Below are 24,744 nucleotides of genomic sequence, written 5' to 3' on the forward strand. Positions count from 1 at the left end.
TCAGTAAAATGTGTAGTAAAAATGTGCCAGTAAATTGAGTGCCTGGCCTATTTACTCTATATACATATAATATAGGCTAAAAGTAAAAACGGAATATAAAATAAATACTTTACAGTGCAATAAAATACTAAAATAAATGTGAAGGAAGTTAAACTAAATCATTATTAATGAAACGAGTAGTAACTCATTCAGAACCAATAGGTAGGTCCCTATGAGGATATTTAAACTGAATTATTTTGAAAGGGTCCATTGCCTCCTGTTTTATACCCAACCTGTAGGAATCAATGTGACTGACGGCTTGACTGACTCATTATTCACTGCTGACCTGTGAATGCCCGGTCAGATAGTGAGTAACGGTTTAACAGCACTCTCAGTCTCAGTGAGAGGTCAGTCGTGCTGCTCTTCAGGGGAACGATTATTGAGTTAGCTCAGTGTTGATCATTAAGTAAGCATTAAGTGTCTTAGCCTTTTATTAAGGGTTCGTTAGCGACCTGATAATTGACTGTAGATCCGGTCAGTTGTCGGGACTCAGAGGGGGGGCGTCATGAATCAGTAAAACAAACAGAATCCGATAACGGGGGTCACGTTTAGTCAAAGCAGGGGCTTGTGGTATTCTTTTTCATGGATGTCCAGAGGGTCTTTGTGCAAATAATGCCCGAAAGAAGCAGAAAACAGATACACTTCAATTTAAAGTGGTGTGATTTTAAAGTGTATGAATAAATACAATGATAAAACCATAATGCAATGGTAGCTGGGCAACAGATAACCAACAGGTATTTGCACTTTTCCATTTTTATCATGGTTTTTGTCTCATTTTATTCAGCCATAAATCATTACGTTATTATGTCTTTAATAAGAGAGAAGTAGTGAGGTGATTTAGTAATATTGGTTTTAACTACTAGCTGCTATTGATGTAAGACTCTAAGCTAAACTGAGCAACAGGAAAAATAATGGGGGAAATAATACCAAAACAATCATGCATAGCTTATCCGACATATTTTGAATAGTGATGTCATGTCTGTATTATCTAATGTAAGACGTACCTGTTGCGCCTTTAGAAATGCAGGACCTCCAATGGTGACACCAGGGTGTGTGTCAAACCACTTGCTCATACTTTAATATGTTTTATATTTAAGTTGTTCATTCTCTTATTTTCCTCCTTAGTTTCGATAGCCCATTTCTACCCCCTGAAGGGCCCGGCCACTCCCCCACCAGCCCCTCCCCACAGCTGGAGGAGATGGATCCGCGCCTCCTGGAGTTTGAGCAGGACCCCCCCAACTGGAGGGAGCTGGTTCCTCCTGAAGCTATGGCCAGCCTCAGCAAGAAGGAGACCAAACGGCAGGAGGTCATCAATGGTGAGGAGAGGAGAGAATACGCAGCACGTGATGAGACTGAAACCGCTGTTCAGATATACGGTTGCAGCATTATGGCACTTCTTATTTTGTGCATACTCTCCCCCCTTCAGAGTTGTTTGCAACTGAGCACGCCCATGTGAGGATGCTGAGCGTCCTCCAGATGATCTTCTCCAAGCCTCTGGAGAGAGAGGAGCTCCTGACCGCCACTGAGATGTCGGCCATCTTCCCCAATCTGGATGAGATCATTGAGATGCACTGTGAGTGGTGCTGGAAGAAAAAAAGGCCTTTTCTTATTTATGTTTACATCGTCCCAGAGTCAGACACACACACACACACACACACACACACACACACACACACACACACACACACACACACACACACACACACACACACACACAGGGAAGCTAGGGTTGTTTTCCCAGGCCAAAAGCAAACCTGTATGCAGTGAATCTAAATTAGCTCAGCGTTGTTTGTACTTGTTGCCAGTCATAAAGGAAGCTAGATGTGCAGCCTGCAAACTTGGAACAGGATATATCAGGGGGAAAGTCGAGAATAAATCAGTATTCAAAAAACATTGCATTAATCACATCAAGTTTCCTTCAGGATAATTGGCACAGAGTGAGTACACATATGAGGAATTTGAATTAGTTTGATCTGAAATGTGCTTATAAAGAGATAGAAAACAAAGCTGACAGAGATTCAACAAACATTTATCTAATATGTCCAAAGAAGAAAGTTAAACTGACCCTATTATGCTAATTGGGTTTCCCCCATTTTTGTGCATGTGAATGGTTTGCAAAGGCAAAAATCCCTCCGGAGGGAGTTTCTCCCTCACACACTCCCCCCCCCCTTCCTTTAAGGCCTCCATTCGACTCCTTTGTTTACTTCCATAACAAAGTGACATCACTATGTATCACTCACGCTTCTATTGGCTAGCACTCCAACACAACAACACATACTTGAGAGGCTAAGGGGCGGGACATCTCTAAGCGGTTGACCAGAGTCGGCCAGCTAACCAATCAGAGCAGACTGGGCTCTGGTTTCAGACAGAGGGTGAAAAGAGGTGCTGCAGCACAGGCAGTATGAGAAAAATAAACAGCTTTTTGAACATTAAAGCAGGGAGACATGTCCCAGTAGAGGCACAAAGTACAAATATCCACTTGAAACTGAGCATAGTAGGGTAACTTCAAAGAAGATAAATATTTATGAAGCTATATTACAGTACAGTGGAGCAGGGTGCAAATGTGCGGGAAAACATATTGAAAGACCATTGTAACAGTTTCCTTTATACAGTATATGTGATATATTGGTTAAATGTAAATGATTGATCTGTTTTTCTCTCACTGTGAATCCAGATAACTTCCTGGAGAGCCTGACTAAACTGCGATGTCCGGAAGATAACTTCATCGTCAAATCCATCAGCACCACCGTGTTCAACAGAGTGAGTACCTTAAACATTACTCTATCTCTCTTTTCTGTGTGTGTATAATATTGGATGCAGCTTTATTAGTCACAGTCTTTACTGTGTACCCCATCCAGCTTTATCTCCATCTGCCCATCTATTCATTCCCTCCACAAAACAGTGTCATTTCATGTGTGTGTGTGTGTGTGTGTGTGTTTCAGTTCGGAGGCACAGAGGGGGAATGGTTCCAGAAATTGACAGCCCGCTTCTGCAGTCACCAGTCATGGGCCTTGGACCAGATCAAGAGCAGACAGAAGAAAGAGCCACGCTTCAACTCTTTCATACTGGTAAGCACACACACAAACGCATATACCATACACACACAACCCCCCCCCCCCCCCACACACACACACACACACACCATCTGACTGTAAAAGGTTTAACAGACAGATGGGTTTACTCAGACATACAAAGGGTCAAATATGTGGACTCAAATGTATGATTTCAATCTGACTTTGTGTGTGTGTGTGTGTGTGTGTCTTTGTGTGTGTGTGTGTGTGTGTGTGTGTGTGTGTGTGTGTGTGTGTGTGTGTGTGTGTTTCCCAGGAGGCTGAGAGTAAGCCCCAGTGCCGCAGGCTGCAGCTGAAGGACATTATTCCCATAGAGATGCAGAGACTGACCAAATACCCGCTGCTGCTGGAGAATATTGCCAAGAACACAGGTGTGTGTGTGTGTGTGTGTGTGTCCTATTTCTGGTTGTCACGGTTTTGTGTATGTCAGTATGCTCAGTATTCACATTTTAATGAGTCCTTATGTTTTTACTCATGACAGTTATGCATTATTAATAAAAGGTTATATATCTTTTTTATTACAATATTAATAAACGTTCTATTGTGACTATAGATTTACCTGGAAATTCTATTCGACAGTTGTTTATATTTGACCGACCTAGACATTAAATAAATGCAAAAATTGAGGAAAACCTCAAAAGCAGTTCTCCTCAACAATGTACTATAGCATCCATATATATATTAAAGGTGTTTCAACCACAGTGTAATCAATATTGTTATATTGTTTCATGGTATATATCCCTTTATTGCTCTGCATTTGGTATTTTCCTCTTGTTTTACGAAAGACTGACGAAAAGGTGAATAAGACGAGTTAAAAGTGACAGAGAATCATCCTTTAATAACTCCATGTCTTGTGTTTAATGTGCGCAAACTGATGCATGGGTTTGTATATTTTACGGCAGCTATATGATGATCTATCTGTTTGTGTGAAAGTTTAGATTAAGAGTTATGCCGATGTGTATCAGAAGAACAAGGGATAAATGCGGACGAACGGCTGCAAAACATTTGAACAATCGATTACTCTCCGTCCTTTGTACCCTCGTGATTTATGGCTTTTGTTTGGGCTCTGCTGTATTTTCCTCATCTCTGTTTTTCCCCTGTCCCTCCCCAGAGGACCTGACGGAGAAGGAGAGGATCCAGCAGAGCGCAGAGTGCTGCAGAAAGATCCTCAACCATGTCAACGAGGAGGTCAAAAACATGGAGAACCTATTGGTGAGAAACACACAATCCATCACTCAACGCACCGTTACGTAGTGATTGAGCACCAATTGAAGTGAATTCATTTTGAGAGGTCTTAATGTCTCTGCTTGTCGGTTTCTCTGCTTTCTGTCCTCTTTCTGACCCGATAACCTTTTCTCTCCCTGTCTCCAGACTTTGAAGGACTACCAGCGCAGACTGGACACATCAGGGCTCAAACCCAGTAATGATCTTTATACAGAATATAAGGTAATGTTTGCACAAACTTTACAGATTTTGACATTTTTTGCAAGAAATATTCTCATTATTGTCCTGCTGGCTCTTCTAGTACATGGACCTGACTCAGAAGAAGATGCTTTATGAAGGCTCGGTGACCTGGAGACTCACAAAGGAGAAGGCAATTGGTAAATATACCCTGTGCTGTGTATTTAATGCATACAAGCTGCCTGGGATTATCAGTGTTCTGCTGCAGGAAGAAGGACAAAAAAACATTTCACAGACACTTCGAAATGTGCTATTTTTGTCCAATTATATTAAACAATTGATATGGCCAGCCAAGCATACTTAAATAGCTGCTATATTTGTTTAAAATGGTTTTATCTATGTGTTTTCAAGCGGCAAACGTTGGGCGTTTTCATTTCCCTTTTCTTAAACATGAAGATTAAACTTGCTCTCAATGGAAATCCAGCTGCAGGGTGGTGATTTTCCTTTAACCTATTCAACCGTTGACTTCCTTTTTCTTATATCAAGTTTACTTCAATAACCCTATTTCAATCAAATCTATTCAACTTGATTTATTCCTGAATGGTCAGTTGAATGAAGCCTAGATGAACGGATGTAGAAACATTATAAAACACAAAGCAAACAGAAAGTAATCAAACATCAATACAATCACATGAAAGCAATCCTAATCAAGTACAAAGAAACAACTTGAATCCAATCAAGGCTATATGCTTTATAAACTGGATGTGGAATCAGTCATAAATACATCAATATCTAAAAAGAACTGTCGAACGTAATGAATCCATAGACATTAGAAAAGCCCTTTCAGATATTTTGAAAACGGTCTCGCTTATCGTCCGTCTATTTCTCCCTAGCTTTTGCTATCTTGAACTTGAATAGATAAATTAATAAATAATTGCAAACAAAAAATATCTAAAAAAGAACAAAAGGAAAGTAATGAAGCCATGCACAAAACATTACCCGAGGACTTCAGAAAACAGGGAGCCTTCCCATCTCACTTTCGTCTCTTCCTCCCTGTCCTTTGCTATCTTTCCTCCTCACCGTCCTCCTCCTTCTCCTCCCGGTCTCCCAGAGGTGCAGTGTGTGCTGCTCGGGGATCTGCTGGTGCTCCTCCAGCGGCAGGACGACAAGATGGTCCTCAAATGCCAGAGCAAGAGCAACATCGCCGTGCAGGAGGGCAAGCAGATGCTGAGCCCCATCATCAAGCTGGACTCGGTCTTCCTGCGTGAGGTGGCCACAGGTGAGCCACAATCCTACAGCAGTTTCACACACAAATACTGCACTTACATTGTGAGATCAACCTTTAATCTGCTTCTTTTTTTTTAGATCGGAAGGCCTTCTATGTGATCTTTACCTGGGAAAGCGGAGCTCAGATCTATGAGCTGGTGGCTCAGTCTATAGGAGAGAGGAAAATGTAAGATAGAAACACACACATTAATCATGCTTGTTTCAGAGGGTAAATCATAACATCTGTTTTGTTTGTGTTTACAGATGGACTGATGTGATAAAAAACGCAGTGGATGATCTGAAGAAGACTGGAGCGCCCATGAGGTTGTCGCTGCCTCCTGGGGGTGGAGGATTGCCCTTCATTCCTTCCCCGTATGTATCCGTGTGTGTGTGAACGTCTGTCCAAAGTTGTATTCACCGCCTGCCAAAGTTCACCCGTCTCAAAATATCTTATTTATTCTGTCATTTCCCCCGCCGTCAGGCTGCCTGTCCTTCTGAGCCCCACTGAGAATGGAGGTTTGAAAAGCAGCAGTGGTGAGAGCGCAGCCCAACACTAAATAAAAAAAACGCTCAAATTTGTTATTGTTACACATTTCTGAAATCTGGAGCCAGAGTTAAGCCTTGTGTCTGCCTGCAGATCGAGATAAGGACAGCTTGACGAATGACAAGTCTGCAGACCCGAGGCACAGGCTGATTGATTTCCTGTCAGACAAAGGCTTCGACTTGATAGGCCACTCCAACAGCGATCAGGAGAAGATGGCCAACAGTGCTTTGGATGAAGGTGAATGAGGGTCTTCTTCTATAGAGGATTTTTATATAACTGTCTCTCCTTTCTTCCATAGCAGCATGTCTGACTTTCTAATGAAACCTGTAAACGTGTCTCCCGTTAGTCATGTCGCTGAAAAGGCTGCTGGTCGGCAGCATCAGCCTTTCAGAAGACTCGCAGCTCGATGAGGAAAACGGAGAGGAGCAATCGGAGAGGCCCAGTCAGGAAGCGGATAGTCAGTCCACAGGTAGGCTTTTGGGGCTTTAAGGAAGTTTAACATTGTTAGAAAATACATTTCTTCAAGAAAAAACAAGAATCTTATTAAAAGCGAGGGTTTTATTGTTGGTAGTATGCCATCATTTCTGTTGGCTGAGCATCAACTTCATTAAATTATGGCTGTGAAGTATCGCAGTTGCATTTATTTAGTATAAATATGGCAATTTCCTATTTAATGGAGGGATATGAGATAAAGACAAAAGAGTTTCTTTCACATTCGCCCACATAGTATAGTAGTATAAGGATAACGGCAGAATCGATGTTTCCTTGTTTATTCTAAAGGAAACTTTTGAGACAATTCAAGTTTAGCAAAGACAAGACGATGCACTGTGTTATTTGTCGGAATGAACTGCAATTTAAAAGTCCTGACACATCTAAATGAAATCTTTTAATCCACAGATGAAAGCCAGCCCACTGACAGGGGAGCGGACGAGGCGAACGATCACTCTTGTGAAAAAGAAGGAGCCGGGACGAAGGGCGAGGAGGAGAGGAGCATCACTGCGCCCCTGGTGCTGTCCCAGGAGAGGATGGAGGAGGTGTGCAGGAGGCTCCACAGTCTGGAGGATCACCTAAAGAGACTACAGGTGAGGGGGCGGCAGAGGGGGAGGGATACAGAGAAAAGCTGCGAGCAGTTGTATGACAGGGCCAGATGAAGATGAGACACGTAACAAAAGATGAGAGCCGACTGGAGAGAGACACATCGAGGATTTCACTAAGGATAACTTAAGTAAGGAGCAAGCCGCGGTATACTTTGGACAATTGGGGCCAAAATGGCTCAAAAGAGAAACTAGACAATAGAAAACCGTTTAACCACTGCTGTTATTGCTCGGCTGAAAATTGCCTTGTGAAATTGGACTTCTCAGAAAATGGCTATTATGTCCAGCGCTTGCAATGGGATGTGTCAGAGACGCGGGCGAGGGAGACGAAGAGAGGATGTTAAGAGGAGGAGGAGGGTGAAGTGTGTGTGTGTGTGAGGGTGGGGGTGCCAGAGTCTGTCCTCAGTTCCTAAGGTGATATTGATTTTGTGTGTTGCAGACTGTAGAAGAGGAGCACCACCGGCTGCAGGAGGCCCTTTCCAAGTTCTCACTGGAGGGGGGGAACTTCCAGTGAGAGACCACCACGCCACCTGCTGGCAACTAGGTGGGAACACTTACCTGAGTATTAGAATTACATTCATTTAACACTCGCAAGTTTCATTTATGTAAAGTTTCAGGTCAAGAATTTCAATTTTAGGCTATTTTCTTCAAATAGGAGAATTAAGTTGAAACTAATTTGACAATAAATATGCATAACAACTAAATCAGATAGACATTAGGGCTGTCCTCGACTGGAGAAATTCTTAGTCAACAAAGACTCACACAATACTAATCGATTAGTCGATTTACTGTCCGAAAAACTGAGTGTCTCCTCAGAATAATTATTCAAAAGTACACATTTAAAAAAATTGGGTGGAAATATGTTGTTCAAAAGTGATGAAACCACCAATTAAATGAGAAGACGTCAAAAAGGGGACAACCCCCCCCCCCCATTTAAATGTTCAAATATACGATCAAAATATAAAACAGACGTGAGAATGTTATAATCATTTAAATAGCATGTACATTTCTGGATTGTATTATTATCTGGATTACTAAAATGTTGAGGTGTGAGTAAAACTATTGATTAGGTTCATTTTAAGTGAATCTTCTGAGCAAAAGATGGGACTCTTTTTAGCCCCGAGTGTCTGCAGTCTTACTGTCAGAAAACAAACAACCTCAGTAAATAAGACAGGGTTGCTTTTGTGTAGCCTCAAGTCATGCAGAGTAGGAAAAATGTCTACAGCTGTAAAAACTGAGGATGACTGATAAACGAATCTAATGACTAAATCAAACTGAAACTGTAAAAGGGAAAAAATAGGGTTATAAAAACTTAGGGAAGGAAGTTCGGCGACATAAAGGATGCTCTTGTTTATCCTCAGTCTCATTTACTCTACATGTTGTTATCTCACATTAATATTTACTTTGTCTTTTCCTCTCTCTAGATTTTTACTGGTGCTGGTTTGGAGTGTAAGAGTGACTTTCAGAGGCTTCCCTGGAAATTCCTAAACCCTCGTAGGCCACGCTTGGGCCGTGCTGCGTCAGGGGGCTTTATGCACGGTGCAGGGGCTCACTGATGAAACATGGGAGGGAGTGTGCATGTGTATGTGTGTCTGTTTGCATGCATGCTTGGTAGAGAGGTAAACAAAGAAAAAAAAAAAAGACAAATGGGACATCCTACTTTGAGGTTGTTTTTGCAGAGAGGTGCCAAAAAAAAATGAAGCAATATTGTGCTATGAGAGAAATGCTGCCTAACAAACTGTAGTGATTGCGATCTGCTGTAACACACATACGCACACCAGAGACATGTACGCTAGAACATAATTTACTTTATTGCCAATAGCAGATGTGCAGCAAAGGATATTCCTATGATTGCCCGCCTGGTTATCTATGACCAGGTGGGAGCCTTAAGGGGCCAATGTAGCGTTTGAGATGTATTGAAATACTACTGCTGATATATAGTGTTATTTCTAGTCTATGCCAAAGTACCACAGAGATGCACTTTTTTTATAATCAAACCAAGTTAAGGCCACACTGTTCTTGCGCATTGTATTTACTCTATTCAGTACAGACTGGGCTTCGTGTAGGCAGCCCCTTATTATTGAAAATATTGCATGCAGGAAAGTGTGTGTATGTGTGTTACAAAGTTTTTTTTAATCAAGGATGTGCTTGTTTTGAGGTTTCTTACTGCCACTAGGTCACGTAGAAACATTTATAAATAGTGGCACTATAGGTAATCATGCTGTTGATAATGGAGACTTGTTTGTATTTACCGCTTTTATTTATTCCTCTGGGGTCTGTTGGGTCAGCGAGTTGTAACAGCACTGGGCCGAAAACAAAAAAAAGGATGGAGAGATGTTGCAAAACGAAGAAGGAAAACGTAGAATGTATCGGATTAAAGTAGAGGAGATGTAGGACTGAGGTTGCTTTGGTTTATTTGAGTCCAGCATGACGGTCATGAGAACATGTGTAGAAAGTATGAGATTAGGATTTGTGCTCACTTCCCTTAAAATGTACACACACACACACACACACACCAACACACCAACACTGAAGGCCCAGTGCTACAGAAGTCGTTCGGTGTCAGCATCGCTTGTGCAGATTTCCCCCACATAGATGTACAGCTCCTGACCCAAAACACAGACCTACCGCGGGGTTATAAATTGTATTATACGACGTTAGATTCACATGTTATTAGCAAGAGATTCTATCTTTCCTGTTAGCAATATTTGTATTGAACCTGAACAGTCTTTTGTATTTTATTCAGCGGTTGATTGTAATTATTATCATGATGATATATTTTCTGAGTAGTGGCTTAACTGTGGGCCGTGCGCACAGGACCAAAGACATAAAACAAAGCAACGTTAGATCCTCATACCAGCTGTTACTCTCTCTATGACCTGCTTCATTATGCAGCAGTACATCACTTAATGCTAACGCAGGAGTGATCGCTGTGTTGTGAAGAGATTTCAAAAGATAATAGAAGAATGGAGCATTAGTTGTCAATAAATAATAGCTGGGTTTCGATTATTTAATAACAGAACAAGTAGATGCTGAGATGTTAGACTGTGCTAGCATTATGACCAGAAAAGACTCTGTGGCTTTTATTTTATTACACTTTGGTCAGCAAAAAAACATGAAATACATTATTATCAACTGGTTATTGAACACTTGGGACCAGCAGCAAAGAAAAAAGGACAATACAACAAGACAGTGAAGCCAGATGAGGACACAAAGGAAGGTTTGCAGGAAGGAAAACAGCCGCTCTCACCAGCTCTGTGTTCACCATCACTTCCTGATATGTTGCCACGACTACAAACCCTTTGACCCCGCTTAACAACAATGCAAACCCGTAGGGGCCATTAGTCACTCTAGTGTCACAAGATGCTGAATTATACACATTTGTGTTCTCTCCCCATGTGTTCTTGTAAAATGTACATAGACGTTAGCTTGAAGGAAGAATTGAAAGCATAAACTAGCCCCCTTCGTATTGTTTAATAAGCTTATTAGCTACATACACACCCTCACTTGTGATAGCATGATCACGTGTTTTTCCCTACCTACCGCACAGTTTTAACATATGTTGTTGTGTCTTTCACTTGATTTACTTAAACGGGTCGGGGAGGTTTTGTTACTGTTTTTCAAACAAGCTTTTTGTAATAAATGACTGCATTTGGCCTGTAACGGTGAGAGAGACAGGACTTGTCTGTAACTTGTCTGAATGAATTTAAAGATTATGCAAATTATTGTAACCATGACATATTGTTCCTGGTGTGCACGTTAAAGTGTGAACCCGCTCTGTACTGTGGCTACTAAAGCTCGCCAATGGGATACATTAATACAGATCATCTCAAGCAGGGATGTTTTACTATCAGTCTGCAGTTACAGGCACTTCTCGCTCTCTCAGATGCTTTCCCTCATGCATTCTATATACAAATGCCTAGATGTATAGACAGATGTATTTATAGAGTGGTGCCTTGTTCCGATGATCATGTTGTCTTTGAACACAATCCCCGTTGCTCGGTTTGCACCGTCTCGACTGCGAGAGACGATGTCAGAACGACCATTAACGATTGATAATCCCATGATTCTGTTTGTGTCCGCCTCCATCACAGCAATAGGTTCTGAGCTCAGCCAGGGCCCTGTATAGAGAAGCTCCTTGTCATACGGGCGCCTGCCATCATGTCTATCTATAAACAATGATTATGCAAGAACTATACTGTGTATTTGGGTTTTGATTTTTTTATTATTATTATTGTGTAAGAGGCTCTTTAATGATGTATACTTCAAGAAATTTGTGGTACGTGCTGTTTTTTAATTCTTCACTTTTTTAATAAATTGGGGAAATAAACTCCTGTTTTGTCGTTGTATATATAGTTATGAGCCAATAAGAATAACTGAGCTTGTGGTTTATGGTTCAAAGTTAGTTTGTTTTTACTCTTGATAAACACTCACGGAGCCTATATATGCTGATATCTACCTTTTGTCCTTATTCTGGCCACTGCATGTTTGGAAAGTAGGAGAATAAAAGCCTTTTGTGAGCACAAACCCTGAGTTTGAGTGAAAAAAAGAGGGAGACAAACTTACTCTTCCTGCTTTTTCTGAATAAATGACATACTGGATATAGCCATATTATTTAATGTTGGCATATGACATCCAGCTAATGAATTCCCCTAAAATGTGTGTATATTAAGAGGAGTCTTTGTTCTTCTTCATGAAGAAATTAACATGATCTATTTTTTAGAAAGCATGCAGATATAACTTTTATGCAAATGTGGGAAAGTCCAAATTCATTCAAGCATAAATCCTGACAGAGAAAAACAAGTTGGGCAGACAGTAGCAGCGCAGACTGGGATCAGTGTTGTGTATAAAAAATTATCCTTAAAGTATTTCAGTACATTTCTCATCTTTGGATCCCACATTACCATGGGGACAATTACAGTCTTTCTCCTCTGCAGCTTTGTAGGTAAGTTGAATTTTGAAGTTATTTGAAAATACAATATTAATTAAAATACTCTTTAAAAATCATTTAAATGACTGTTTATATTTATATAGATGGAATAATCCTCTGGGTCTTGTACAAAATTGGCATTACTGTAAACTAAAGCCACTGTAATTATATGTATTTATGTTTTTTAAAACCTTTTTTGACATTTAGCTCGGTGAGTCATGCTTCACTGAACCACATCTCCTGTCAAAGCAGATGGCTGTGCTTATGTTGCATTTTTGCTCTGGTAGTTTGAATATGTTGTTTATTTACTGCTTTAATGTTGGTTTTAAATCGAACCCACAAATGCACCATACAACCTAATAGTATGTGCTTCCAGTTTTCCAGATTGTTTGTACAGTGGGTACTGCTCAGAATAAGGTGACTTTACTGCCGGACAAGCCCTTTGTGAGGTTGCACGTCCTTGACAAAGCTGAACTGGAGTGCTGCTACTCCAAAAGTGAGACGCAAGTGGAAATCAAATGGTACCATCAAACCACCAAAGACATACAGAAAGTGAACCCCACAGAACGCGTGACTCCAAAAGACATTAAGTGCCATGCCAATGGCAATTGCTGTGGCATGCTCATCTTGGATCTGGTCCGCCAGAATGACACTGGGCTGTACCAGTGTCTGCTTACCTTCAATAATGAGGAAATCATGTCACATGGCACCTACCTGCAGGTCTACAGTGAGTGTTCATGTGTGGGTAGAGCAAGTTCTAAGCACTGCTAACAACCTCATAAGCTGTAAATCCTGTTAACGTGAGTCTATCTAAAAGCAGTGTGAGAGGAGGAATACTTGCATATTGCAGCGTGGTTAATCTTTACATCTTTAGAGGGGTCTCATTACAGACTCCCTTTATATAGCACATAGATTAGATCTAGTTGCCGTCAAGCTAATGTGCAGAGGCATTTGTCACACTGAAAACTCTCAAAACACCATTAAACACACTCAACCACTTTGCTCTTCCTAGGAAAATTCAGTTTTATTTATGAATGCCTAACAAAAGATACAATTCTTTACACATTTATTTTTAAAATTGTATATATTAGACCATAGCAACCCAGCTCCTAACTATCTGTGAAGTGATAATCTGATTATTTGTATACACTTTCTTGCAAATGTGCACTCTCACTTGCTATAAAGACGTGTAAGTTCTTGTTTGTTTCACCTCTGAACCCTGTCTGTTGACCCAGAGCCGATGGAGAAGACAATAAATATGAGCGAGAGCACCAAAAACAAGATCCTGACAGCTGAGGGAATCTTACTGCTACTGTGTGTGCTGCTGCCCTCTATCTCCCTTCTCTCCAAGGTAGGATAAGATAACTTTATCTAAAAGGACTCTCACACTTGTGCCAAAGATTGCTAAAAAAAGAAGAAGTAACAAATAAAAAGTCATTTTAACACAAATTCGTAAAGAATAACTATTAGAGTAAGATACATTTAGTTAAATATGTAAGCTAGAATAGAACATGTTTTGTGGATGACATTAAATAGGTCAAAAGGTCACTTTGTTATAGCTGACTGTTTATATCCATACACTTATCTGGCAACTACCCATGACTCAGCATTACGTTGAGCCAATGTTACATTTCCAAGATGTCTCAATAATGTGAGATGGCTTTACTCTGACTGTTCCTATACCCACCTATATGTTTCTCAAATGGATTAATAGTGTTCCTCCCCAGGTGAAGTTGTGCCATTTCACAGATTTACCAACTTCTGGTTTCCCCTCACAGTCAAAGAGAATAAATGAACTGAAGAAGATAAAAGTGACAAGTGAAGAGGAAAACATATATCAGGTAAATGAATCAGATCACGTTAAATCACCTCAGGCTTGGAGGAATATGTGACATGAGTGTACATGTCTTTTTACAGTCAATATGCCATGAATGTGTTGCATTTATTTTCACGTGTTTACTTAATATCCATTTTCCCATATGCCAGGGGCTAAATCTGGACGAGTGCTGGTCCACATATGATCAGATTGAACGTCCCCAGACACGTGGCCAGTACCAGGATGTCGGCAACATAAAGGGGTTGGAGGAGGAGGAGATCCAGCTGGAAAAACCCTGAAGGAAATGGGAAAGATAAAGAAAGGGAGAGTGTTGAGTGTATTTAAAGGGCTGACGTACAACTCTGTGATATCTTAATAGCATCTTCATTCTTTACCACAGGCATTTGGAGTTTTGTACAGAGCATGCAGCTACAGTTTTAGCATCTGATAACATATCTTGTAAGCAGTGTGTTTATGTGGGATTGAACATAGATTAAAGAACTGGAAACAGCAGGAGTTGACTAAAAAGTCTTACCAATGGCACCACCCATCACACTCAATATTGGCCAGTATTATAGAAATAGGAAGTTCTGATGTTCAAACTGATTGTAAAGATATTTGATTTCTACAAATGAGTGCTACTAACAGCAATATACGTAAATGTGTCTTCCACTCCATCATTTATCAAACCTTGTATTCCAATGAAGTTCAAGAAACGGAGGCTAAAAATTAGGCTATATGTCTCTGGACTTTGCATTTTGTATGTATAATAAATAAACTTGCAGTGGAAAGTAGTTACAACAGTCAACATGGACAAAAAGAGTTCAGATTTTTGTTAACACATATTAAACCAGGCAACTTCCTCTTTTGAAAAATATTGTATGATGTAAATCAAAGCTCGAAAATAGCTTCTTAGTGTAACTGGTGCTGAGACGGTTTTGTTAAAAGTTTCTTTAATGTTCATTTAAATGATTAAAGATTTCTTGTATTTTACTGAATGGCTTTATGATGTGTGACGATGTATTTGCTTTCTTGCATTTCTTTAGGTGCTTAAAGAATACAGTTGTGATAAAAAAAATACTCTTAACATATCCATTATTCTTTTAATTATCTTCATAATACAAACATGTATGTGTCATGTAGAGAAAGGATAAGTAACAGACGCATTATGCCACTGTTACTTATCCTTTCTCAACATGAATGGATTACTTTTACTTCGCTAGTAAAACGGGGCGGGATTTTAGAGTGTTGTGATTGGCTACTGCATACTGACGTAGCCTTCTATTGGCTCCATTGTTGGAGTGGGCGGGGCCTATGCTCCCACTGGCAGGTATGTAGGAGAGATGAGAGAGGCGGTGCGTAAACAGAGTAGGCGAACATGGCGTCGAGCAAGAAGAGTGGTGGGGGTAGCAGATTGGAGAAAAGTGTGAATGGAAGACGCTCGTCCAAACACAAAGGTCCAGTGGGTGAGTTTTGTCGTCACACTGGACACCTCATTAACCTCCCTTCCCCTTTTTAACCCTCCTAAACACTCAAACCCCCGCTAGTTTTTGTTAGCATTAGCTGGCCTCGGTTAGTAGCCGAAATGAACAGCTAGGATTTAAGCCGCTGGGTCTGTCAGCTGCTTGCGTGCTGTGATTGTTTGTTGTACAAGCTTAAACCGATCTGTCACTGGATATCTCATCAGCCTTTGTTGTTTGTTGACAAAGGCTTTGCTAAAAGAAGGCACCAGTTAACGTCCTTCTCTGGCGTGTCCATAGTGACAAGCATCCTCAGGTTATAGCAACGTTACGTGTCCATAGAAATAACTGTCACTTCATTGCTGTAGTAGTAGACTTTTACTACAAATATGTGGCTCCATGTTGAGTTTTATATTCACATTTCCACGTTATGTGCCCCTACGTTTTAGCCACTGACACTGGCAGGACCCACCTGATAAACAAGAGGTGAGGGGATGCAGTGTATGCAGAGGGGGGAGAAGTTTGTACAAGTTAAAGTAGAAATACCAGAGAGTACTTTGTTGAGTCCTGCATTCAAAATCTAGGGTAAAAGGTAAGTACCTCACCATTTTACTTAAGTACAGTACTTGTGTTAATGTACCTATACACCACTGAGTGTATGTTCATAACCTCCTGAGTGTGTAATAAGGAAGTGATGTGTAATGAATCGATTATGCGTACTGATTGGGTCAGTTCAGGCTGTGTGACATGACATCATGGAAACACATGGTTACGAACAGAAAAGATTGGCTGATTTACAGGATGCTTGCCTGCCCGAAGGCACTGTGGATCTGCTGTTATGACTAAACAAACTGCCTCTGTTGGCCGGTTCTTGTTAACTAGGCCACTGTCTTACCGTAACCAAAACGTTCCAGCCCTTCACAAACCACCACTACTTCCAAAAAGACTTCCTTAGCTTTGGCAGCCTTTAATACAATTACACATTATTGCGCCTGCCCATTTTTGAATGGTACGTTTACAGCAGCCTTATGCCTCAATAATTGGATAAGAAGAGTTTACCTAATCCTACTTCTTTTTATCAGACCCAAAGTTAGGATTTGTAACTTTCTTTTCCTTTTATACATTGTGTTATAATACTGAAGGGAAGCCCTACGTGTCCCATTTGCAGGGGGAGTGGAGGCTCATTGTTGCTAGTTTCCTGTTGTTCAGTTTGGCCGTGTGTGTTTGAAGGTGCTCTGTCTGGGAGAAGGGTCAATGCCTTCATAAACACGACACCACAGAGCCCCTGCTGTTGGCACTTCCTCTTGCCCTTGAACCGCTCAAAGCAATCTATTTTTGAAGCCTGCTTCCTGTAGACCAAATATTTTGGTATCATGTACCTGGCCAAGTTAAAAGAAAGCTGACCAGGTTACCTTTGACACATACAAGGTGAACTGGTTTAACTTGAATAATGCCTGGTCCAAACACACAACCCGTTTTGAGACTTTGTTGCAATGATAAATGAGTTCATTGTGCTGTGACTTCTAAATCTACAGCCACCGGGTTTTCATATCCTTTCACTTACATGTACCCAGGTCTAACAGTTCCCACATGTCTTGAATGTGGCTTTCTTAGGCTTGATAAAGAGAAACACAAGAGAGCCATGAGTTAGTAACGGCCGAGACAAGATCAGCACAGTAAATCATACTGACATTTGGAAACAGCTCAAATTTAGTGTGTTTCCACTACATGGGTAGGTCTACGCCACTGGACTTGCTCTTTACTTGGTTTTCCACTAGGGGTATTATCCCGGCAAGCTGAGCCTATACCAAAATGTGACATATAAACACTGCAATCCAACAATTGGTCAGAAAGAATTGTCACCCGTGTGTCATGGCACATGCTGCACAATTTTCATCAGCTAACCAGTGCCTAATGTGGTGCAGATTGGAGATTTAAAACTAATGGAAGGAGGCAAAACCAATCCGTGCACTACACAGTTTCATACACTCCCTTTTTTTACACAGCAGTTTAAACGGTAAACTGACTCAGGACTATCTGCAGTGAAAATCTCAATTCAGTTAGGCGAGTCACACAAGAACAACTGGTTGTTTAAATTTCTCAATGCTGAAGTTCAATGTTTGGAAGCAGAGGCAAAACAGTAGGTGACTCTGCCATTTGTACACTAAACTAGGAGAAATTGAAGAGACATGGTAGGAAAGAGCACTAGTGTTACCATCTTAGTTTCAGGATTCAATGGAAAATATGATCCAAAAATGTTCTAACATTCAGAAAAGCGTTCTCGACAGGACTGTTAAACGGTCAACTGTATGTCTTAATGATGGGAAATGTTAAAATACAATTATAAACCATTTGACTTATGGCTTTAATTTAGTTGAATTAAGATTGGGTCCATATCTGCATCAACATATACACAGGGTATTTTTTAGAAAAATAAAGTATGAGGCGCTAACGTCTCTCCCGGTCAAAATTACAGCCCCGCCCACTCTCCGTTGAAAATAATGCATTAGAGCAGGGGTGTCCAAACCGTTTTCACCAAGGGCCACATGCAGAAAAATATACAGAGAGCTGGGCCAATTAGAGAGGGGAATATTGTCTCAAAAGTGAAGTTATAAGTGAGCAAAACAAATGAAATGTAGGTGAATGATGCGTGATACTTGAAAAGGTGTTCAGAATAAAACAGCCTGCATCCCGTCTGTCTTTAGGGTTTCATTTGTTTTGTTGGCAGCTCATTCCTTAAAACAGAAGCCTCAGATCGCTGAGAATAAGAGTAAATATGAAGGTTACATTTCAAGCTTGTTATTGAAATAAGTTATTTGGGTTTTTAAATCAACTAAAAAATGTTTTACATTTTAAATGACTGAATTTATTTGAAAATTGGGTTCATTAATATATTTGAGCATATATATTTGAGAAGTCCAATATAAGACAAGCAAAAGTTTAATTTGTGGGCCATATTGCATTATACTTTTCAAAATGAGCAGAGGGCCGAATTTGGCCCTGGGCCGTAGTTTGGACACCCCTGCCTTAGAGAGAAGTGGAAAATAATAGTGTTAGAGCTGCTGAGTCATATATTGCATCTCAAACAACAAATAAATCCAGAGTTACAGTTTGTCTACTCCCTCTACAGAAAAAAGGACAGTAAAAGAAACTAATTCAGAAATCCTTGTTCAGTGTCAGCCTGCTGCCTGACACTCGTCCACCGGCAGACCCACCGGACATCCATCCCCTGTTTATTCTCCGTAAAAACCAAGCTGTCTCTGCCGTCTGATTTGGGACAATTTTCATATGTAATGAAATCGTTTTTGACCATCATAAATATCGTTTTTTGGCATCACTTCAAAATGTTACGGGCAAAATCGGCTTTTTGGTATGATGACCAAGCGCCCGTGTTACCTGGTTTAGACAAAACCCTGATACTTTCTAGACAATAATTAAATACACAGTACAGGTTCTTTACAGAGGTCTACAGCTCCAGAAAAAGCTGACTACACATTTTTCTTAAATCTTTATCTCTACATGTATGACACCCATTCCAGTGTCTGTTGAATTCCAACACAGAGACAAATTGTCAGCAGTTTAGAGAATACAATAAAATAATTCAACTGAAACACACACCTAAAAATAATAAAGCAAGTGAAAATGATAATGCTGAAGTGACCCTCTAACTCTTCCCGTGATTGTTTTATGATAAAAGTGTACTCATAAGAAACTCCCCACCGGGACCAGTGTGTTGTTTTGCGGGTCACGGTCTAACTTTTCACCAACTTTAATAGCATTCACATTCTGTTCACAGCTGTTTATGAGAGCAACAAGTGGGACTTTGGTGTCGGTGATGTGTCCTTGTGTTCGTGGGTGTATCTCTGTAAGGGGTCATGTCTCAGTTCTTGGAGATAGGGGGGGCTTTTATCTGTGATTTCATCCAAGAAGTCTAAACTAAAGGTCATGTTTTCCCTCTTGAATAAACTCCCTAAAATACATTCCCTCTGTACAAAATGTCCTTGTTCTTCATTGTTAAACATTGATATTTCTTTACAAATGCAGCACATTTATGGTGCTACATAAACATTATTCAAAAGTACCAGAAGTACCTGTGTAGGTTCAAAACATGAACAAAATGTATACACAGTGAATAGCGAGTGATACGATAAGTTAAACAAACATTTGAAGAACACAATTGTCCTTATTGAATTATTGCCTAATGCTATAGGCTTGTTACAGCTCTATGTTTAGATTAGATTAGATGTAATTAGATTATATTTAAGTGTATTGTCATTGCACAGAGTAGAAGTAAAAGTAGGACAAGGAAATGCAGTTGGCGTTAAACCAGAAGTACAAAAGCAAGGACGTTTCCCTTTTTACTCGTTTATTATCTCGACACATGTTCGACTTTTAGACAATGTGTGCTCTAATTTCCAAAGGCTAGGATTATCATACTCTTATAAAGTTTTTAATACATCGATTTAATGATGCTATTTCGATTTACTGCTATTCGTTTGGATTAGATTGATGACTTCATTTCACACACAGCCCTGGAAAAAATGAATAAATAGTATTCTATAAACTACTGACAACATTTCTCTGTGTTTTTAATTCAGCAGAAAATGGAATGGCTGCCATACATGTAGAGATAAAGATTTTAAGAAACACTTAGAGTGGTCTCTTATGTTCTCCGGAGCTGTATAATGAAGTACAGCAATAAAAGGAGGAAGCTTCATGGTTGTGTTCCTGCCACTTTCTCTCTGTACATGATATGCCAATTAGGTTAAAGGTCACAGGGCGTTGCTAGCTGAACAACCAATAGGAAGCTGGGCCACTGTCACAAGGACAGAGTTAACTGGGAAGGCTCTGTTTGTGGCTTCCCCTTTTTAAAAGAACCATGTGAGGGACAAGCAGACAGGAAAGAAAAGGACATCTCATTGCCTCAGAGTAGAGCCGGTTATGACAGTCTGACAAACGGAGGCTGACAGGAGAAGAGGCATCTCTGATCGTCCCGATGAGTTGGTGACAGACTCAAAGAGGAAGAACAACCAAAAACCTTCCCTGTTCCTCTCTTTCTCTCATTCTGTCTTTCTTCTTTTCCATGCTGTCATTGCTTTCATGGAAAGAGAGGAGACAGCAAAGGACAGAGCCTTGAACTCAAAGCTGGTAATCACTTTTACTTTTTTCTCTTCCAGCTTTTACTGTAGTTGCTCTATAGCATCATTTAAAGGCCAGCATCAGCCTGTGGGGACTTGTTTGCACTGCCTGTGGGCCCTGCAGGACTCATTATATATCTTTTAATGTTGCGGGTGTTGGTTGTAGTGCATGACTTATTAATGCCTGCTCTCATCCATCTTTAATGTGGAGAGACAAGGTGCAGCTTAATGGCTGCAGTGGGAGGACAGTGACCACTTGTGTCAGTACCTCAGGAAGGATGGAGCTGAAACACATTTCCTCATACTGACAGGTAGATGTAGGTAGTTGGAACCATTGCTGATGCACATAAGGCGATACGGACAGCAGGTGAGTTATGCTTTTGTGTAGTGTCAGCTTTATTGCTTTGAATATTATCTTATGTCAAAGTCTTCACTGCACTAAGGCATGTTGAACTCTCTCTCAGGAAGCTCTCTATTAAATTGCAGTGGTTCGTATAACTCTTATCCTTTGATATACTCCCTGCAGTTGGTCAGCGTAATGTGACTTCATTATCATTAAGCAAGTAGCTATGCTGATCTAGGGGTTCATAAAGTTCACGCCTAGCTCACTCTGTCAACATAAGGCCTATTGCCTTTCCCATCTGAGAGTTGTACCCCCAGCTCTAATTAGGAATGTAATTTTAATTTTGGCTGCTCGCCCATGCACCGGTATAGCACAGTGTTTGGGTGACTGCTTGACTAAAGGCCCTCATTGTGTCACTTAAGGCTACCTAATTCTGATGCAGACAGTTCAATGTGTATTTATAGATATTCTTTGTTCCTCTTGGTGTTTCATTCTTATGTAATAAGTGGATTCTCTTGCACATACAGTAACTGTTTCCTGTGCTTTGGGGTCCAGAACATTCCCCGCCAGTGCGTAATCCACTGGGTTTTAGAGAAATCTTGATATTGAGCAACAATTCCAGCATTGTATAAGTGTGTGATTGTCGTTAGCTGCCGAATTACTTTGGAAATGGCGCATTCGAGTACTGTAGACTCCCTTCATCGATCCTTCATCATGCATGTGTTGATGGTTGCGTAATATCCGTGAAACTCACATTTACTCATGTTTTTTTCCTCCCTATTCCTCCTGAACACATCTGCAGTCTTTGATACTCCAGTAAAGATAACAGCCACCCATAAATGTAGTTACACATATGGTTATTCAGGCATCTATGTGTCAGGGGATTGATGGGCTCATCTACCAATAAGAGGGTCTGTGGTTCAATCCCATATATTCATATCCCGTATGGCAAGATACCCCAAATTGCTCCCCTCAAATTTCTACATTATTGAAGGTGTTTTTAAACTTGCTTTGGAAAACAATTCACATGTAATGTACTCATTTTCATGTTCTGTACATCGCTGTTTGTTTGCAAAACTCCCCCTAATGTGGAGAAGTATAAGGACGGTTAAATAGAAAACCAGAAATGATCGACATTTTACTGGGATAAGGACATTAGCTCATTTACAGCTTTAAGCTCTGGATTCCAGTAAATGTCATTTGGATAAATAAAAACAAACATTCTCTGAGCCCCCAATGAGTCAAACAAAATCAATGTCTGTAGGGATCACACATTTAATCTTGTCTTGTGGTGTTTAGTTTGGGATGAAATATTTCTTCATTTTAAAATGAAGGGATGGCTGTGAAGCAGTAATGTGCTCACCATGGATAATAACTTCATACAACATCACTATAAAATATTCTTAACTACTGTATATCTACTGTATAATGTATAACTAATGTATAACTACTGTATCTCCAAGTTTATAACTAGAACAATGTAAATTCTTTTTCAGTTTTCCTCAAAGTCATGGGACAAGCTTACTATGTGTTCTCTGTGCAGGGTTGAATTGATGTGAAATTAGGCCTTGAGCTGCTTTATTAAGCTTTGCCAGAAGTCTTAGAACTTGATGTTGTAATGAAGAATGTATCCCCTCCAAAGTGCTGCTCTGTGCAGTCCACTCATTTGGTTCTGCTGATTTGTTTCAGTTTGTTTCTGTACCCCAGGTCCAATAAATGTCTCCTAAATGCAATGGTACATTAACCGTGCTCTAGATGGCTACATTACACACACAAATACACACAGGGGGCTTCCTGTTTGTAGATAATTATAACTATTGGGCCTGTGACATTAATGGAAATGTTGTACTTCAATACAGACAAAGTGAGTCTGCTAAAGAACTGCATGTGTCTGTGTTTTCAGGCATTACTGGAATGTGAGGCCCAACTCCGTAACATGTGGGGTTAAAGTTGGGTGTGTCCAGATGAGGCATGTTTTCCAGGGCAAAGTGGAAGAAACCGGCAGCGCTCCTCACTGGATTGAAAATATATAAATACAATCCAGCAGAGTACTTAAAGCAAAAGTGGACAGTGTTCCTGTTTTCCAACTTCCATATTTTTAGCATCAAATCTTTGTGGTATGATTCACTAATCCTTTGCTTAAATGTAACCAATGAGAAACGTGCCAAAAAAGGGCGTCTAGCGTTGTGTGTGTGTGTGTGTGTGTGTGTGTGTGTGTGTGTGTGTGTGTGTGTGTGTGTGTGTGTGTGTGTGTGTGTGTGTGTGTGTGTGTGTGTGTGTGTGTGTGTGTGTGTGTGTGTGTGTGTGTGTGTGTGTGTGTGTGTGTGTGTGTGTGTGTGTGTGTGTGTGTGTGTGTGTGTGTGTGTGTGTGTGTGTGTGTGTGTGTGTGTGTGTGTGTGTGTGTGTGTGTGTGTGTGTGTGTGTGTGTGTCAGCGAGTTGTGATTCCTCTGAGCAAACTGAAATCGCCTCTCCCATTACTCTCTCTGAATGGCATGGAATAGCAGAATAATTGCGCGATAAGGGCTCCCATTATTTCTTTGACCCTCAAAACAATATTTCACTTTTGTTGAATCTTTGTACTATTAGCATCCAATGGCTATTTCCAGTCCACATCCCAATATGTTGCTTTGGTTATCTGTAAAACAAAACACTGTGCTGTTTTATAATTCTCTAAAGTTTTATTGAACTAGCTTAAGTTAAAGTTTAAATAGTAGAAGTTTGAAGAGTTCTCTGCTGATACCAAGGGCACCTGATGTCATTTGGGATGTTTATCAGAGTTCATTTTGAGCAACTCTGAACTGATCGTTATTTTCTATCATCTCCCTATAAATGTTCGAGTCCTGCAAGATGATTAGGTAACACCCTTCCATAACAAACACAAGACTTTCTTTCCCCTTGTTCGCTTCTCCCCCTAAAATCACTTTCTCATCTATTAGGAAAGACCTGCTGTCTCTGTTTCTTTGAGATTTAGTGTCTCTGTGTGTGCACCAGCCCTTCTCCTCTTTCCCCTGTCTCTCAGCGTGCCCGTCACCCTATACAGTAAACACCAGCTTGTTCTCCGGCTCGTGTGTTGTGGAAACAGAGGTCTCAAGTGACACGGCACCAGATCCTTGTTATGTTGCATTAGGGCAGGGGTATTGGCACACTTGATAAACACACTCCACTGTGTGTTCAGCTGCACACCTCCCTTTGGGACTCTTATGCAAGTGTGTTTTTATTCAGTGTATGACTAATCAGTGTTCGTTCTCATCAGCATGACGTCAGTAGAGGGCCTCTGCCTTCTCCTGCTGCTTCATGCATGTCTGCCCAGATCTTGGTGGATTTTGGCTGCTTAGCCTGGCATTACATCGTTTAATTTCAAGGCTTGCTTAACACGTTTCAATCAATGAGCCTCTGTTCGCCAGGCTATTGGGGATTAGCTAATAGAAGTAAGAGAACATTAGGATATATCCAATGATATCCCACCTTTTACAGTGTCTACATGATAATGGCGAGTGGGGGTGTGGTGCAGAATAAGAATCAGGGGCTTTCTTTTTATGCTTGCAGGAGCAGCTGACAGTCGAGTTTAACAACTCAAAAAAAAGATCTTTAATTTAACAAATGCATAGGGGTCAGCAAGGTGGAATGATTGAGTGAGATCA

The 24,744-nt window shown here is 40.6% G+C and overlaps 3 protein-coding genes across 11 annotated transcripts in view; all 3 read left to right on the top strand.

The window, feature by feature from the left end:
• Nucleotides 1-11,745, top strand: part of arhgef1b (Rho guanine nucleotide exchange factor (GEF) 1b) — a 42,265-nt gene extending 30,520 nt beyond the window's left edge. For all 6 annotated transcript variants that reach the window (XM_063879833.1, XM_063879834.1, XM_063879831.1 and 3 more), the window contains 17 exons: nt 1,165-1,355; nt 1,466-1,612; nt 2,714-2,799; nt 2,982-3,107; nt 3,367-3,481; nt 4,222-4,322; nt 4,482-4,556; nt 4,636-4,711; nt 5,623-5,790; nt 5,877-5,964; nt 6,042-6,149; nt 6,259-6,311; nt 6,415-6,558; nt 6,668-6,790; nt 7,219-7,403; nt 7,855-7,959; nt 8,840-11,745. In XM_063879833.1, the coding sequence (XP_063735903.1) occupies nt 1,165-1,355; nt 1,466-1,612; nt 2,714-2,799; nt 2,982-3,107; nt 3,367-3,481; nt 4,222-4,322; nt 4,482-4,556; nt 4,636-4,711; nt 5,623-5,790; nt 5,877-5,964; nt 6,042-6,149; nt 6,259-6,311; nt 6,415-6,558; nt 6,668-6,790; nt 7,219-7,403; nt 7,855-7,929 (1,861 nt within the window). In that variant the 3' untranslated portion in view covers nt 7,930-7,959; nt 8,840-11,745. The remainder of the gene's footprint in view (nt 1-1,164; nt 1,356-1,465; nt 1,613-2,713; nt 2,800-2,981; nt 3,108-3,366; nt 3,482-4,221; nt 4,323-4,481; nt 4,557-4,635; nt 4,712-5,622; nt 5,791-5,876; nt 5,965-6,041; nt 6,150-6,258; nt 6,312-6,414; nt 6,559-6,667; nt 6,791-7,218; nt 7,404-7,854; nt 7,960-8,839) is intronic.
• A 450-nt stretch (nt 11,746-12,195) lies between these two features.
• cd79a (CD79a molecule, immunoglobulin-associated alpha) lies at nt 12,196-15,154 on the top strand. 2 transcript variants are annotated; one of them, XM_063879837.1, is made up of 5 exons: nt 12,196-12,360; nt 12,722-13,072; nt 13,581-13,696; nt 14,073-14,186; nt 14,332-15,154. In XM_063879837.1, the coding sequence occupies exons 1-5, from the start codon at nt 12,321-12,323 to the stop codon at nt 14,458-14,460; spliced, it is 750 nt and encodes a 249-aa protein (XP_063735907.1). In that variant the 5' UTR covers nt 12,196-12,320; the 3' UTR covers nt 14,461-15,154. The 2 variants fall into 2 exon arrangements, with proteins under 2 accessions (XP_063735907.1, XP_063735908.1); XM_063879838.1 differs by having other exon boundaries at nt 14,124-14,186.
• Nucleotides 15,155-15,494: 340 nt separating this feature from the next.
• The window catches only part of lipeb (lipase, hormone-sensitive b), a 28,238-nt gene continuing 18,988 nt past the window's right edge, over nt 15,495-24,744 (top strand). Inside the window, exon 1 of one of the 3 annotated variants that reach the window (XM_063879136.1) lies at nt 15,495-15,627. In XM_063879136.1, the coding sequence (XP_063735206.1) occupies nt 15,540-15,627 (88 nt within the window). In that variant the 5' untranslated portion in view covers nt 15,495-15,539. Of the gene's footprint in view, nt 15,628-20,511; nt 20,770-20,949; nt 21,127-24,744 lie in introns of those variants that run through there. The other 2 variants (XM_063879137.1, XM_063879138.1) reach the window with 2 other exon arrangements.

Source organism: Eleginops maclovinus, chromosome 3 (genome assembly GCF_036324505.1).
Source record: "Eleginops maclovinus isolate JMC-PN-2008 ecotype Puerto Natales chromosome 3, JC_Emac_rtc_rv5, whole genome shotgun sequence".
In the NCBI taxonomy this organism is placed as follows: Eukaryota; Metazoa; Chordata; class Actinopteri; order Perciformes; family Eleginopidae; genus Eleginops; species Eleginops maclovinus.

Coding starts and splice junctions, on each gene's coding strand:
- cd79a (XM_063879837.1), top strand. CDS start 12,321: ATGGGGACAATTACAGTCTTTCTCCTCTGCAGCTTTGTAG. Junction 13,073..13,580: donor CACCTACCTGCAGGTCTACA/GTGAGTGTTCAT, acceptor CTGTTGACCCAG/AGCCGATGGAGAAGACAATA. Junction 14,187..14,331: donor AAGAGGAAAACATATATCAG/GTAAATGAATCA, acceptor CCCATATGCCAG/GGGCTAAATCTGGACGAGTG.